Source organism: Loxodonta africana, chromosome 13, assembly GCF_030014295.1.
Source record: "Loxodonta africana isolate mLoxAfr1 chromosome 13, mLoxAfr1.hap2, whole genome shotgun sequence".
Classification (NCBI taxonomy): domain Eukaryota; kingdom Metazoa; phylum Chordata; class Mammalia; order Proboscidea; family Elephantidae; genus Loxodonta; species Loxodonta africana.
In genome coordinates this window covers 8969545-8987260 of record NC_087354.1, presented here as the reverse complement: position 1 = coordinate 8987260, position 17716 = coordinate 8969545, and the positions used below count along the sequence as shown (strand labels likewise).

General features: G+C 41.1%; 1 protein-coding gene across 1 annotated transcript in view; it reads left to right on the top strand.

The window, feature by feature from the left end:
* The first annotated feature begins 7713 nt into the window (after positions 1-7713).
* Positions 7714-17716, top strand: part of LOC100656157 (neuronal acetylcholine receptor subunit alpha-7) — a 200851-nt gene continuing 190848 nt past the window's right edge. Inside the window, exons 1-2 of the mRNA XM_064296216.1 lie at positions 7714-7812; positions 8117-8256. Of these exons, the coding sequence (XP_064152286.1) occupies positions 7758-7812; positions 8117-8256 (195 nt within the window). The 5' untranslated portion in view covers positions 7714-7757. The remainder of the gene's footprint in view (positions 7813-8116; positions 8257-17716) is intronic.

Sequence of the window (17716 nt, the reverse complement as noted above, 5' to 3'; positions counted from 1 at the left end):
CTTCTCCAGGAACTGATCCTTCTTGACAACATGTCCAAAGTATGTAAGACACAGTCTCGCCATCATTGTTTCTAAGGAGCACTCTGGTTGTACTTCTTCCAAGACAGATTTGTTCCTTTGGCAGTCCATGGTATAGTCAATATTCTTCTCCAACACTACAATACAAAGATGTTAATTCTTCTTCGGCCTCCCATCTTCATTGTGCAGCTTTACCACGTATATGATGAGATTGAAAATACCATGGCTTGGGTCAGGTGCATCTTAGTCTTCAAGGTGACATCTTTGGTTTTCAACACTTTAAAGAGGTTTTTTCAGCAAATGTGCCCAATGCAATGTGTGTTTTGATTTCTTGACTGCTGCTTCCATGGCTGTTGATTGTGGGTCCAAGTAAAATGAAATCCTTGACAACTTCAATCTTTTCTCCATTTATCATGATGTTGCTCATTGGTCCAGTTGTGAGGATTTTTGTTTTCTTTATGTTGAGGTGTAATCCATACTGAAGGCTGTGGTCTTTGATCTTCATCAGTAAGTGCTTCAAGTCCTCTTCACTTTCAGCAAGCGAGATTATATCATCCACATAACGTAGGTTGTTAATCAGTCTTCCTGCAATCCTGATGCCATGTTCTTCCTCATATAGTCCAGCTTCTCTGATTATTTGTTCAGCATACAGATTGAATAGGTATGGTGAAAGAATACAACCCTGACGCACACCTTTCCTGACTTTAAACCACACAGTATCCCCTTGTTCTGTTCAAAGGACTGCCTCTTGATCTATGTACAGGCTCCTCACGAGCACAATTAAGCATTCTGGAATTCTCATTGTTTGCAATGTTATCCATAACATTGTTATCCATAACAGTGGAATGCCTCTGCATAGTCAATAAAACACAGGTAAACGTCTTTCTGGTATTCTCTGCTTTCAGCCAGGATCCATCCAACATCAGCAACGATATCTCTGGTTCCTCTTCTGAATCCAGCTTGAATTTCCGGCAGTTCCCTGTTGATATAGTGCTGCAGCTGCTTTTGAATGATCTTCAGCAAACCTGGGTAGTGAAATCATAACTAAAAAAAAATGAAACATGTAGAACTTGAAAATAGACTTTTTGGTATGAGAAATTCACTGGCTGGGCTTAATATCAGATTGGAACCTTCAGAAGGAAGGATTTTGGAATTTAAGGACAGATGAATAGAAATTATCCAATAAAAAGAACAGCAAGAAAAAAAAAGATAAAAGAAAGAACAGACCCTCGATAATATGTGAAACAGTACCAAGCAGACTAACATATATGTAACTGGAGTTCTAGAAGGAGAGAATGGGTAGGAAAAAAAAATCCAATAAAAAAAACTAATTTTTTTGAAAAGTATAAACTTAAAGATCCAATAACTTAGCAAACTCTAAGTTAAAAAAAAAAGACAGCCCCCCTCCCCCACAGACAAGCCCACCTAGGTATATCATGGTTACACATAAGAAAATCAAATCTGAGAAAATTGTAAAGACAACCAGAAGGGGGAAAAGGAAAAATGCGATACATCTAGGAGGACAGCAAAAAAATGACATCTGATTCTTATTAGAAGTAATGGGGACCAAATAACAATGGGATGATATACTTAAAAAAAAAAAAAAAAACTTAACATAATTTTACATCCAGAAAAAATACTCTTAAAAATGGTCGTAAGTAGTAGCTATGCACATTGGCTGCCAGCAGACCTGCACACATACCAAAGAAAGTTCTACAGGATACAGAGAAATGACATGGAAACTTGGATCTTTGCGAAAATATGAAGAACTTCAAAAATAGTAAATGTGTAATAATTTAAAAGACTATCTTTTTCTTCTAATCTTAATTTACTTGAAATTCAACTTCTATTTTAAATAACAATTTTTAACATTGTACTATAGGGTTTATTACTCATGTATATGTAAAATATATGGTAATAGTTGTACAAAAGATGGAGATGAGTTGAATTTTACTGTTATATGATTTTTGCATTTTATAGGAAGTAGTACAATAGTAACCATAAAGTAGACTGTCTTAAGTTAATGATGCATATTGCAATTCCTAGAGCAACTACTTAAAAATACAAAAAGGTCCCCAGACCTTTGGTTAGCCCAAGACATGAACCATTCCTAAAGCTAACTCTTCAGACAGGGATTGGACTGGACTATGAGATAGACGATGATACTGGTGAAGAACGAGCTTCTTGGATCAAGAAAACACATGAGACTATGTTGGCATCTCCTATCTGAAGTAGAGATGAGGTGGTAGAAAGGGTCAAAAGCTGGCTGAATGGACGCGAAAACAGAGAGTGGAGGGAAGGGGCAATTATGAGTATATAGCAAGGCGTTTATAAATTTTTGTATTAGAGTCCAACTTGATTTGTAAACTTTCATTTAAAGCACAATAAATTTTTTAAAAAATACAAAAAGATATTAATAAAAAGGCAATAGAGAAATTAAAATGGAATACTATATAAAATTTAAAATTTTAATTAATAAAAAAAGTATGAAGGAAGGAATAGAGGTGCAAGAAACTGATTGGACAACTTGGAAATCTATATCAAAATGTTAGACTTGAATATAATCAAATAAATAATTATTTTACATGTAAAATAGACAAAAAACTCCAAATAATAGCTTAGATATTCAGACTGGAGAAAAATCAACACTCAATTGTATGCTATCTTTAAGATATATTTTAATTATGAAGACTTAAAAGTAAAAGATTGTTTTGAAAAAAGTCATGAAAACAGTAGGAATAAGAAAGCAACTGTGACTCTATAAATATCAAATTAAAGTAAAAGATAAGGAGTGTTATGAAAATTAAAGAAGAATATCTCATAATGGTAAAAGTGTCAATTTAGCAGCAGGACATAACAATCCATAACATGTTTTCACTTAACAACAGAGATCCAAAACACATGAAGTAAAAACTGACAAAACTAAAAAGAGAATTAGAATAATCATTGATGACCTTCTTCTTAGAAATTAAAAAAAAAATCAGTAAAACTATAAAAAAATATAGCATAAGTGAAAAACTATAGCAATTTGCTTGCTTAATTGACGTTTATAGGGCACTCCATTAAGCAACTACAGAATGCATGCTCTTGTCAAGTGCACACATGGGATTTTCACCAAAATGGTACATTTATCATATTCTGGGACAAAAAGTAATTGTTAACACAGTTAAAAGGGTTGAAATCATAGAGAGTATATTCTCTGACCACAAAGGAACTAAATTACAAATCTATAAAAATGATCTATCTAGCGAAGTCACAGGCATTTGGAAATGAAACATCACACTTTAAAATAAATCATTGGTTAAAGAAGAAATCACAAGGGATATGAGAAAATTTTTTGAGCTGCAGGTAATTAATACAAAACCAAACCAAACCTGTTGCCGTAGAAATTAGTGGAAGGTAATAAAGTACAGGTACTACACATTTACCCAGCCAATTTGAAAATGTATGTCTACACCAAAACAGTGGGTGATTGTTTATAGCAGTTTTGTTCATTAAGTATTTCTTCAGTATTCAGTATACTTTGTAATTTTTGCCAATTGGACTTATTTTTGTAGTGGAAGAATTTGCCTGTTACCTGTACTTGTCATCTTCAGAGAACCAAAAAGGTCCTCTTTTGTTTTTCCCTTCCAAATTATTCTTCTTATTTCTTAATGGTCATTGTTTGTTTAGATTTACTTCTAAGTTTATCACTCTCTTGCCCTCTCATGCATCTTACCACCCATGCTTTTCTTCTGTGTTAAGTGTCCTTCTTTCCAAAATAAAACTTTTAGTTGTTTTAGTAACTGAATCTGTGAATGATTCTCTCCCTCCCTTTCTCTCTTTGTCTCTTTCTCTATTTCAGTCTTTCTTAGTCTTTAAATACTTATATGTGGCCATTAGTCTTAAATAATGATTTGCCTGACAGTGATTATGAGAACTTTGTAAGTAATGTCCCACTGTTTTCTGGCCACCATTATTGCTCTTAAAGAGTCTGCTGTCAGCAGTCTTCTGTCTCTTGAGGTTTGCTTTGAGTCTTTGCTATTTTTGAAATTTCACTACCTTTACTGTCTAGTTTTGAATTTTTATTTACTTAACATGCTCATTACTTTTTGCACATCCTTAATAATTACTTTTTCTTCAATTCTGAAAAAACCCGTAGTTATTTTCTCTAAATAATCCCTTGCTCATTCTATTAATATTTTCTAGAACTTCTATTAGATGAATTTGCGTTCTGGCCTTTTTTCACTTAACCCTTCTTATCTGTGCTGTTTTCTGGGTAAAATTTTCAGCTCTGTCAGTCAGTGTACCAATATTCTCTTCATCAGTATCTAATCTCTTTAACATGTTCACTAAATGTCCTATTTTAATTAATGTAGATTTTTATTTTTTCATTTGCCTGTGGTTTTTTGCTTTGTGGTTTCTTCTCTCCCTGTGTTGCCAATTTCTACTTTCATGCCCTTCTTGTGACAGATACTGCTCACTCTTCGCTTTATCTCTGAGGTCCATATATGAAGTCTGTGCTTCCAGTTTCCCTTGCACTGAGGCTAGGACCAAGTTCTGACAAAAGGAATGTGGGAAGAAGTGATGTAAGCCACTTCCAATCCTGGCCATAAAATATCCAGGTACTGCTCTTTTTGCTTGCAGGCTCTTTGAACGCAGCAGCTCCAGCAGGGCATTTGGGTTAGGCCCTATCTATTCTCAAAGACAGTGAATCCACCTGATGAAATGATGTAGTGTTTCAACCATTGGGAGGGTAGCCACTCAGGAAAGTCACCTGATTTTGACTGGTATGAGAAAGAAAGAAACTCTTATTGTGTTAAGCCAATAGAATTTGGTAGTTATTACTGCAGCTAACATCACTTACCATGATCAATAAATTTTGTATTTTAAACATACTTATTTTACAGTTTTTTTTTTCCCCAGATGGTGCTATTATCTCAAAATTGTGGACGCTAAGTTTCCAGATGATTATGTCTGTGGAATTTTCCTTACTATTTTCTTGCATGATTTATAGTTTGTTTCCTGGCGTTTTATATTTTATAATTTTGAGCTAATTTTCATGAACATCGTGATTTTCTCTTACTGTTTCACATGTGTGAAGTCAATGAAGTCTTCCTCCAGAGAGACTCTTGAATTCCAAATTATGTGGATAGTATGTATTTAGACTTCACACCTAAACCTAACACACTTTTGATTTTTCAAATGCTTACTTATCTTTTATCCTCTATCCAAACTCGAGCATTAGGCATACTTCCTTCCATCTCCCTAGTTAATGGCTTGGGTCTTTGAGGCTGTTTCCCGGGCACTGGTTTTATGTGGATGTCTCTGTTCCAGTTTCCCACCTCTCATAAGCCCAAGGCTAGGCTACCTCACTGGGTTGTTTTGTAACTTCCAGTCTTGATCCTACCCTGGGTCATGACAGCAATATCAGCTTGTGGGTAAGTGCTTAGGATTTGTTTTTACCCCCCACCTTTATGAGCTCAGATATGTATTCATTTTTGTTATACTTTATTTATCATTTCTTTATGTGGGATTGGGAGTAGAGATGGGGTCTGGGTATCACAGTCTGCTCTACTCTCAGAATTTCCTCCTCCTTTCTTCATTTTATGAATTAAAAGATGGATCCCATTAGATGGGACATAAATATAACCAAATTCACAGACATTGACACAGTGAAAACTGGAATTTATTTTCCACAATTACATCAGCTATAAATTGTAAACTGAGTGAAAGGACTATACTTGCAGGTCTTCCAGGTACATACATAGGGCATAAATAAATACTTATTGATTGATTGTCCTAACCAAAAACAGTGTACTTCTAAAACTAGGTTCATAATATTATGGGGTGTCATAGATGTAGGGAAGTTCTTATTTTATGAACGTGGTCAAGAAGTATGAGTTCCCATGGCCCCTTTGGACTCATCTTTCTCTAGAATGGACAGCAGAGCTCTGAGCCCCTTTTAGATGTGTGCAACAGACTAAGTGCTCTGTTCATCTGACCAATGGAGGCAAGTGTGCTGTGAGACTCCTCCAATTGCAGCTGACGCTTCATGTACCTCCTCTGTTCTATTGGCTTTTATTTTCCTTCTCTGACTCCAACTTTGCCAGTAGCCAATACCCTGTAGCTCATTCCTTCACCATATGCCTGCTCTATGAGTGTCCAGACTGCATGGATGGTGAACTCAGGTGCCAGAGGAAGCTAAGGGCACTCCTGTCTGCTGGCCAGAAGCCCCCTGCTCCAGTGTCCCCTTCTCCTGCCTGAACATCTGGCCATCTTTGAAGCAAGCCCAGATCAGTTGTCACCTCTTCTACCACTCCTGCTCCAGAAAGTGAAGTCCTCCTTCCTCTAGACTTTTAGAGCAGTTAATCAAGCTTATATTGGTTATTTGTTTGTACATGTATCAGCTAACAGGTATGAATTTGCTTCAAGACACTTCATTGCAAAGGCATCATATTTCTTTGTTTTTCTGAATTAAACAACAGGGTCTGAGTCTGCTACTGGGGTAAACCAAACTCAGGTTTTGGTGAGCCTTTCCCTTATTCTTGGTGTCACCCAGACATCCCCGTATCTGCATCCCCGAAATGTGGGCAGGGCCTATGGTGTCAAGTCCACAGTCAGCTGGCACTCCTGTGTAGTTCAGATGGTTCCAGGCCTACAGGAAGGCAGGCAGCAGTGCTCCTATGTGGGCGCCGGGAATCCTGCGGCGCTCAGCTTTCTTCAAACTGTTTGCTGGATACAAACGGTCAGCGCTTTCCACCATTTTGAAGCTCCTCTCCAGTACCAACTTTTCTTCTTATCCGACTAGAAACCACAGCCCCTTTTCAACCTCAAGACTTGCCTCCGCCTCCTGATCCCTCTGGCTGGTTTCCCTTAAAGCCTTGCCGCCTTGCTTATTAACTTGCCCACTAACTCTCCCTTGCAATAAAAAAATAAAAATAAAAAAGTCTAGATCAGAATAAAAAGTTTTGGCTCTCCCCTTCCCCCCACCCCCGCCAAGCGCCCGCTTTAACTTTGCATTAAGGCTGAGACATGAATTAGGATACCTACAGGGAATCCCTTCACACAGGTTTGCTGCCTCTCTCCTCCTGGACAGAACACTTCCAGAACAAAGACCTAAGACAGAATTTGGCCGGCAGTAAAAATGTCCAGCAAATGGTTGCTGGAAAAACACCAGGGCCTGACTAGGGACTAGGAGCAGTTCCTCTCGGGTCTGACTCCTCTGGCTGCAGACAATTCCAAATCCATTGGGTCGCTGTCCTCCTACCGCTGGACTAGACCCAAGGACTTTTCTGGCATTCTCCCAGTGGTCCCATGCAGCTTAAGGTTGAGAGCGGGAAGAAGCTGAGTGAGGGCAAAGGACATACGGGATCCGCGGAGCCTTGGCGTCGACAGCTACTTGCGTGGCCTGAGGCGCGGTGCAGAGGGGCCGCTGGGTGGAAACCAGATTTGGGGAGCCCCAAGACCATAGACCAGAGACTGGGTGTACGTTCTTTGCACCTCGGGCTGCAGTTCCCCGGGCAGCCGCTGCTCCGGCTGGCCTCTGGCAGCCGCCGCGCTGCCCAGCTTCTCCCCGGAGGGCGGGCGGAGCTCGGTCACGTGGAGGGCGCGCGGGGGCGGCGGAATGCGCGCTCCGCTTTTTAAAGGCGCGCGAGCCGGGCCAGGGGAGCCGGCTCCGCGGTGGAAGGCGCAGGCCGGAGCCGAGAACTGGGAGCTTAGACTGGGGCGCATCAGCCCTAGGCAGCTTCGGACTCAACATGCGCCGCTCGCGGGGAGGCATCTGGCTGGCGGTGGCTGCCTCGCTCCTTCACGGTAATGCTGCCGCCGCCGGGTCTCCCCGCCCTTCACTCTGCCAGATCCCAGGCGGCATCCTGGGGCGGCATCGCAGGCGCTTCGAGCGCCTGGATGGAGCGAGGCGGGGCGAAGCCAACGCGGGGTCCAGGTTCGGGCTCTGCCCGCGTGGGACAAGGGGCGGTGGGGACATTGCGGGTACTGTCCTGGCTAGTCCCGCTCTTCAGGGCTGAACCCGTTGGGCTGCGAGGGTCGCGAGCAAGTGGGCGTGGGACGCTCCCGGCTGGCCTTCTCTGAGCAGCTGCTGGGCTCTCCTCTCTTAAAGTGTCCCTGCAAGGCGAGTTCCAGAGGAAGCTCTACAAAGACCTAGTCAAGAACTACAACCCCCTGGAAAGGCCGGTGGCCAACGACTCTCAGCCGCTCACCGTCTACTTCTCCCTGAGCCTCCTGCAGATTATGGATGTGGTGAGTCCCGCCCGCCCGCCCACAAGACGCCCTCTCCCTGTCGCGATCGCAGGCACCGGGACTGCATCCTGCAGCCGGTTCCGAGGGTTCCTGGAAGGCTTGGGCTGGCAGGCCATGTAGCTTGGCTCGGAGTCTGAGGTGGCCCCAGAGAGGAGGGGCCCGCTCTCCGACCCCAGACCCCAGCCTCCCTCTGCTACGTGCCTCTTTCTCCTTGCCCGAGGGGTAGCGGGCGAAGCTGTGTTAAATCGCCCTGCCCACCTGTGCGTGGGGGACTTCAGTCCCACTTTCCTTCCTCTCAGCTCAGAAACTCAGGGCTTAAAGTATCCTGATACAGAGTCAGTAGCCAGAACAAGGTGTGAATGGCCACATCCGTGTAAGTGTTTCCATGCAATCTGGGCATTCGGTGATATTTTAGCCTTTTACAGACTTCTGCTGCCCGTGGTACAGCGTCTCAGGTAGGGTCCTGGCCCTGGGCTCTGCGGCTGTGAATCTGGCCAGGTAGAGGGCCAGCGGTGGGATTATAGAGCCCTTCTCACCAACTCGGATTCTAGTACTGGGCATTTTTTACCTTCCTTTTGAGGCTTTTTTGAGGCAGGGGAAACCCTGGTGGTGTAGTGGTTAAGTGCTACGGCAGCTAATCAAAGGATCGGCAGTTCGAATCCGGCAGGCGCTCCTTGGAAACTCTATAGGGCAGTTCTACTCTGTCCTATAGAGTCGCTATGAGTCCGAATCGACTCGACGGCACTGTTTTTTTTTTTTTTTTTTTTTTTAATCGAAGCAGGTGCTTTCACTATGAAAAAGGCTTCATACCAGGGATACACTTGTCTATCCCTGCTGCCAGCCTATGGGTTGTTTCTTCCCTTTGGGCCTTATCAGAGTCAATGTCAGCTGGCAGAATCTGTGTAGTTATCTATGTGAGTTTATTCTTTTGCTCTTCTGGGCTGCTGTGAATATTTAATTGCGTTTATATATCCTTCATACAATACAAAAAAAAATTTTAATGCTGAATTCATTGAAAATGGGTTTTGGGGTCTACTTTGTACAAGGTGTTGGAATCTGTTCGGGGGAGGATAGGGTGGGGTAGGGGTGTGGCACATGGATGAGGTTGACCAGGAGGAAAGCATGTGGTGGGAAAGAGGCGTGGGAACAGCCACAGCTCTAAGTAGAAAACTGCTAAGAGCCACCTGAGGGGCTCGGATAAAGTGGTGTAAGAAGCCGTGTGGTATTTCATGATCTTTTTACAGGTGGTTACTCACTTTGCCATCCTCATGCATGTTACTTCACCCTGCCTCGTTAAATTGCTGTGATGAATGGCTTCCTTTCCCACACTCCACCTGTGTTAACTGTGTGCTTCCTCCTGCAGACAGGATTAGGCTTTGAATGTTTGTGTGGTAACTTGGAAAAGTTATCATTAGAGAAAAGCTGTAAAGGAAGACAGGTGCCAAAATAGCACAAGTTGCCATTTACAGAGCTTAGATACAGGAAAGGAACAAAGATGGGGGTTTTGAGTTAGGGAATGTTGTTGTGTGCTGTCACATCCATTCAGACTCATAGTGACCCTATAGGATGGAGTAGAATGGCCCCATAGGGTTTCCTAGGCTGAAATCTTTACAGGAGAGCAGATTGTCAAGTCTTCTTTCCCATGGAGCGGCTGATGAATTAGAAATACCAACCTTTCAGTTACCAGCTGAGCACTTAACCACTGTACCCCCAGGGCTCCTTGAGTTAGGGAATAGATAGTGAAAAAGAAGCTCTAGCAGTTGAGCCAGGCTGGACCAGAGGAAAATGGAGGTGTGGGCTGTGGGGGCAAGGAGAGGAGGGAATAGGCTCTGGGACATTTGAGGGCAAATAACCTTATAGAGCAACTTCTTTGTTACTGGAGTACCTGGGTGGTACAAACAATTAGAACACTCAGCTGCTAACTGAAAGTTTGGAGGTTTGAGTCTACCCAAAGGTACCTCAGAAGAAAGGCCCAGTGATCTACTGTTGAAACACCAGTCATTGAAACCCTGTGGAGCACAGTTCTGCTCTGATATGAGAAGGGTTGCCATGAGCTGAAGTCGACTGTTTGTTTGTTTTTCTTTTTTTACTACGAGTAGTTCATCATTTGTACTTGGGAGCCCTCTGAGTTCTGTCTTTGTCAGTTTCTTGATGGTTGGTCTTAGGTAAGTTTCTTAAGTGTCCTGAGCCTTAATGTACCTGTTAATAAAATGGGCATGATAGCCCTTTACTTTCCTTGTGGTAAGCTAAATACTGTGAAGGCAAGTTTCACAAACCATGCCATTTGGCACACGACTCTGGTTGTGTTCAAACAAAACCCCAGGGGAAAAGACCAGCAACTGAGTTCTGCCATCACATGTGTGAGCACAATAGGGTGGGGAAGTGACAGCACCCACCCGCTTGCCGAGTGTCTGTTCCACAGCTGTCTCTCATGGAAGGGTCCTTGCACCAGACATGGTGTGACTGCACAGTGGCCACTTATTGAGGAGCAGGAGTGGGCAAGTGAAGCAGGGCTCCTGAGGCTGTGGCTGTGCCTTTGGAGAGGAGACCACTCCCCAAGGTGCTGCAAGTTTCTTCCTGGGTACCTCTGCCTCTTTAAGAGACCTTTAAGGAATCAGACAAAAATGCAGAACAATGGGTCTTAAGAGAAATGCAGGCAGAAACTAGGATTAGACAGTGTGAAATAAAAATAAATTCATTAAGTTAAAAAATTAAAACAAAAACATATGCATAGTGTGTCATCGACAGTCCAGATTTAGGAGAAACATATATGAAGCTGAGGTCAGCAGCTACAGGTTGGAAGAGGTGACAGGAGAAAACCTTGGTCCTACTAGGGCCATGGGTCTTTCCATGAACCTGTTGAACTTCCCAGCCAGGCAATGCTGCTTGCTTGTAGGGTGGCCTTGAGGAAATTGCTTTACCTTTCTAAGCCCTGTTTCCTCATGTGTAGAATGAGAATAATACCTACTTCACAGGGTTTTGAGAGGATTAAATAAGAGAAAGTGCTTGCCGCACGCTGGTTGATTCACTGATGGTTTGCTCAATCTTAATTATCTAGGTACTCAACTCAAAGCTGAGAAAGTCAATGCCCCTATACAGGTATGGTTGCTTGCCCAAGGTCAGTCAGCGGTGACGGGAGGGCTGCAGGAAAGCCCATATATCCTGACTCCCAAGTCCTTTGCCCTCTGTCTGCTGCCTCCTTTAGTTTATAACTTCCTTTTAGAGAAAAGTGAGATTAATTTATTTAAACTGGTTGCACTGTAACTGACTGGATGTGGCTGTGCTGAGATCCTGGAAAAAAGGAAGTCTCTATACCAGAAATAATGCAATATGCAAACATTTGTATTCCAACTGGATTTGGCTCCACCTGAATTTGAAACATGCACATCCAGGTCTTCCAGGCTGTATTTCAGCACCCTGGACAGAGACACAACTGCTCTTATAAGCAATTCATGTGGGCAAAGTCTTGGCTGGTCAATTTCCTTTTTTTTTTTTTTTTTTACAAGTTCAGTCCCAGGGGGTACTTGCCCATTCTGACCGGCTGTTCTAGAGACCATAAGTTTTTCCCATGTCATGTTTCCCTTTTTTGCTGTTGAGATTTCCTGGCTGGAGTTGTAGGGAAATGGCATATGAAGCTATCTGTATATTTTCATGAAAGATCATTTACTTTTCCATCGATGTATTCCACAAATACTGAGTTCTTATGGTGGGCTTTGCCAGATTCTGGTAATTCATAGATAAGAGATGATTTCTACTATCAGATAACTTAGAATCTGGCTAGGAAGACTGACTTGTAAATCCAAGATTACCACATGTACTGAAATGTAGCATAAATGTCTGTACAAAATGCTGTAGTACACATAGGAGAAACATTTATTTCCAAGTAGTGTGACTGAAAATGGTTTCAAAGAGTAGAGGGTTACATTTTAAAAATTGAGTAGGGTTTTTTTCCAGTTGGAGAAAGTTGGAAAGACTTTCCTGGCAGTGAAAACAGGGTGAGGAAAGGCTGAAAATGTGGTGGCAGACAGTGCAGCTTTCAACAAGGTGTGTTCTGGGGAACACTGGTGTCTACTTGATCTTTTCTACAGGTTCTACTGCAGGACTTCTCAGAAAATATATTGTGCTTATACTGATCATGAATCCCTTCGAGAATTTACAAAATGCATTTTTAGAGACCCTTTTGTAAGAATTATCTTCTAGAAACACCCTTTACAAGGTAGATGATACAGTTTTTTTCTTTAGGAGTTGCAAAATGGATCCAGATAAGTAGGGGTAGTAGATGATGAGAAAGGTCTTGGTTTATATTTTGCCCTGTGCCCTAGTCGGGGCATCTTGGAGGGCATGAGGTGGCAGTTTGCCAAGGGCTTTGTGAGCTGCAAGGTCAGCCTGCCATAGCATATTTTTCTAGAAATGGAAACACGCCAAACCATAATATTTGTATTAAATCCAACAAGTATAATTTATAGGTTAGAATAAAAAATGTGTTTTCATAGTAAAGACAAAACATGAGACTTCAAAGGAATTGCTTTATCTGCTGTGGTCTGTTCTAGCTATTCAGCAGGTCCCTTGGTGAAGCACTAGGTGGAAAGTGGAAAGTGTAGTGTATTTTTAATCAGGGGAGGGCTGTAACTAGATCTGTGTTTAGATAGAGCATATTGAGAGTAGGGTGTGTTTGTGGGGCAGGGGGTAAATTAGAGAGGAGGGAAAGTGTAGGTGATGATGAGGCAGTCAAAACTAGAATGGCCATTGCAGGAATGTGGAAATGGGGACAGATTCAAGAGATACTTTGGATATAATGCTTATGATGTATAACTGTATATATACATCATGTAGATACACAGATGAATTTATTAGGTGAAAGTGCCTAAATTATTCCTCAATGCATGCTCTAACTTATGGTGATTATTAATTTACTTCTCGGGCTTGCAGCTGAACTGGGAATGAGATAATATACCAGAAATCATTTCGAAGTGAATAAATGAAAGGTATAACTGCCAGAGGTTTCCACACTGTTTCTCCTTTATTCATGCCATTTAGTCAGTCTCCTCTACACGCACACCTAGAGGCTGTTCTAAGTGCTGGTTTGTGTGGAATCAGTCATGAAAGCGTGTGCAGAATACAAAGTGTTTAAAATGAATAACATGAATTAATGTGTGATTACACACAAATGTAAAACCAATAATTACAAACTAATGAATTTTGGTATTATTTTACAGATTTTGGATTGCAGTTTCAAAATTTTAGAAGCTTTAGGCACAAGATAGCACAGCTAAGTGGTTGGACATCTGAGGTTTGTTATTGCAGGTGGCAGGCATGGTTGTGGAGCTAGATATCCTCAGGGGTTGTATGTTATCTGAAATCTCTATGGTGTCTCTCCACTCAGGTTAATCAGATTTATGGCTTTGCATATATTACCTATGATTTAAAATACTACAACTCTCATTTAAACAATATTATCAAATATTAATTATAAAAAAAATACACTTCAGTCACATTCTATGAAGAAATGCCCAGGTACAATTAGGAAGCTATCCTGATTTTTTTAAGAAGTGATGTTTCTTAAAATTAAAAAAAAAAAAGTAATAATAATAAACTACAAAAATTTTGGTTTAGAAAACCAAATTTTTTAATAAAACCCAGGGAGATAGAGGAAAAATCACCCAAATCATCATTACACAGAAAATTCTGGTGCGATTGTCTCTTTTTATTTATATTTATAGGTGTGTAGAGAGGTATTTTGTAAGGAGTCCTAGAGCAGTAGTTAAGCGCTTGGCTGCTAACCTAAATGTTGGTGGTTTAAACCTATGAGCCGCTCCATGGGCGAAAGATGTGTCAGTCTGCTTCATAAAGACTACAGCCTTGGAAACCCTATGGGGCAGTTTTTCTCTGTCCTGTAGGTTCGCTATGAGTCAGAATCTACTTGATGGCAATGGGTTTGATTTTTGCTTTTAGAGATGTATTTAAATATTAAAATGGTATCACATCATGTATGATGTCTTAAAAATATTAACAGGCATTACTTTTAAAGTAGCACAAATAGACTAAGTAGTAAAAGAATACAAATTTTACAATAAACTTATTTATTTCCCCACTATTATGTAATGCTCACCATTACTGAGTATTCAATACCATTTCCTATTTTGGAGTTCCTGCCGAGAGCGAATGATAAAGCTCTTGACTACTAGCTGAAAGGTTAATAGTTAGAACCCACCCAGAGGTGCCTCAGAAGAGAGGCCTGGCAATCTTCTTCTGAAAGGGTGACAGCCCTGAAAACCCTCTGGAGCAGTTCTACTCTGCACACATGAGGTTGCCATGAGTTGGAATCGATTCAATGGCAAACAACAAGAACAACATTCCTATTTTATTATAGAAATTATTTTAAACATTTTTATTGACATGATTCACCTTACCTCCTGTAAGTAGCACTGTGGTGAAATGAGATTCTCTATGTGGCCTTTTGCCTTGGTTCTTTGGAAAAATATCTTGAGAGATTTTTTTTTTTTCCCCTCAGCAGTGATGAGTTACCTTAGCCCTAGTTTTCTGCCCCAGAAAATTTGTTACTTTTATCCAGGTTGATCAACTTCCTGGATAAGTTGTAAACGATTTGATGGTTTGATACTTTTTGTCTAGCCTTGTGCTGCAGTCTTCCCTGTGATTGATTTATTTTATTTACCTTGCATGGAATGATTGGTTTGCTATGCAAATCGAGTGACTTGTGGTCCACTGAGGGGATTGGTCAGTTCATGGGCCTGCTGGAAGTCCCATGCCTTGAAATTGACAAGGAGTTTTCTTATATAAGCAGCCAATCCCACAGATGTTTTAGAGGCAAGAAGAGAGAAACGAGAAGAAACAGAAAGAAGAGGCAAGGACTCTCCTAAAACAGCTGCAACACAGGCAAGGGCTGTAACACTGAAGATGGTAGGGAGCCCAGAAGGGGCCCTGTGGTAGAGCCCTTGTGGCAGAGGTGGCAGCAACAGCCTGAAAAGGGGTCTGAGGCAGAGCTGACTATGATGGCGGAAAGCTGCTGCTAGGAAGGCAGCTAAGAGAGCTGAGAAAGCTGCTACAGTGTCTATGAACTGGACTTGTGGAGAATGGAGAGGTGGACAATGGGTAAGCCGAAGGCAGAGAGGCCAGCACAGCTGAGAGGAGCATGAACAGCCCAGAAAAGGCTAGCATGGCTGAGACAAGAGCCTGTTAACCCAGGCCATAGGAGGCTTGAGAGAACTGTTCTGGTCAGAAGGTGTCCTGCACAAAAGGGAGGGATGTGCTCCCCACGTCAGGGGGGCCTTCCAAACCTGCCCGTGTGCTTCCTGATCCTGATCCTGAGTTGTTCCTCTTACTTTCAAGTTGATCCTGATCCCAAGTTGTAGCCTGTTACTTCCCTAATAAACCACTTAGTTGTAAGTATGGTTTGTTGGTTTGTGAGCTCTGTGTAACCATTGCAATGAATTACTGAACCCAGAAGAGAAGCAGAGAGTATCACGGGGATTGGGGAGGAGAATAGCTGGTATTAGGAATGGTGAAGAAGTTGGAGGGTGGAGGTGTGCCTGACTTCCACCTCATAGTGACCAGCTTTGTGCTGACCCTGATTCTTACTGCCCCTCAGGAATTTAGGTTTTTTTTTCTGAGGCTAGGTCACGAGCTCATAGTTGCTTTTTTTTTTTTTTTAAATCTAGTCTGACAATCTTTGTCTTTTGGTCACCTTTAATGTGATTGCTGATATTCTTAGTTTAGAATTATCACTTACTATATTTTTTTATTTATTTTCTACTTGTCATTCCTTTGTCTCTCCGTTATTGCATTCTTCTGAATTAACTACACATTTTATACTTTTCCCATTTTCTCTTCTTTTAGCTTATTATTTAAGTGCTATTGCTTGTGCCCATTTCTACCATGGCCATATTTTCCAATTACTGACGCTTCTTCTTTGTTTCCAACTTTCACATTCTAATCACCAGTAATTATCAACGCATCTTGATTGCAGGATTGATCAATTTTAGACTGCAGAAGTTGGTAAAAATCTTCAATTTCTTCATCTTTGGCGTTAGTAGTTGGTGTATAAATCTGAATAGTAATCATATTAACTGGTCTTCCTTGTAGCCTTATAGATATTGTCCTGTCACCGACAGCTTTGTATTTCAGGATAGATCTGGAAATGTTCTTTTTGATGATGAATGTGATACCATTGGTCTTCAATTTGTCATTCCCAGCATAGCAAACCATATGATCTTCTGATTCAAAATGTATTGACACAGTGGCTACAACAATGTCTCAACCATAGCAATAATTGTGAGGATGGTGCAGGACCAGGCAGTGTTTTTGTTGTTGTTGTTGTTGTTGTTGTTATACATAGGGTCTCTGTGAGTCAGAACCATATCTTTTAAACTCCCTAAGATTATTCTTATTTTCTACAGCCATTGTACTTTTAGATTTACCCATATGTTTACCTTTTCAAGTACTTTTCATTCCTTTCTGCATGTCCTGCCTCCATCTGAGATAACTGTCTTTCTATCCTTTAGTGTTCTCTTTCATGTGGTTTTGCCAGAGTCAAAATCTCTCCATGTTTGTTTTTCTGAATATACCTTTATGTTGCTTTTATTTTTGAAGGGTACTTAAGAGAATATAGAATTCCGGTTGGCACTTACTTACTTTCAATATTTTGGACATATTATTCCATTGTTTTTGACTTCCATTACTTTTCTTAAGATGCCATTTGTCAGTCTTATTGTTGCTACTTTGAGTGTACTTTCTTTGCCTGCTTTTAAATTTTATTCTCTTTGCTCTTCAGCAGTTTTACTACGATATGCATAGATTTTTGTTGTTTTGTTTTACCCGCTTGGTATTCATAATTTCTTCCTGAATCTGTTACTTGGTATCTTATATCAAAACACAGACACACACACACACAAACCCATTTCTGTTAAGTCCAATTCTGACTAATAGCAACCCTATATGTATCTTACATAAGTGTTGGAAATTTGTCACCAATAATTTCTTCAATCAGTTCCTGCTCCATTTCGTATCTTCTCCTTTTGGGACTGCAATTATGTGTTTGTTTCAGCTTTTTACTTTATCCCAGTGATTCTCATCCAAGGACAGTTTTGTTTCCCAGAGGACATTTGGCAATGTCAGGAGATTTTTTTTTTTTTAAATCACAGCTGGGAGGGAGGTGCTACTGTTATCTAGTAAGTAGAGGCCAGGATTGCTGCTAAACATTTTATGGTGCATAGGACAGTTGCCCGAGACAAATAATTAGTGGCCCAAAATATCAATAGTACTAAGATTGAGAAACCCTGCTGTATGCCATATGTCTCAAATTATTTTCTATAATTTCCCTTATTTTTTTCTACATGTTTCATTCAGAATATTTTCCTGTTGACCTGTATTCAGTTCACAAATGCTCTCTTCATTATTTCTATCTGTTGTTAGTCCTTTATATTATCTTGTTTTTAAATTTTCT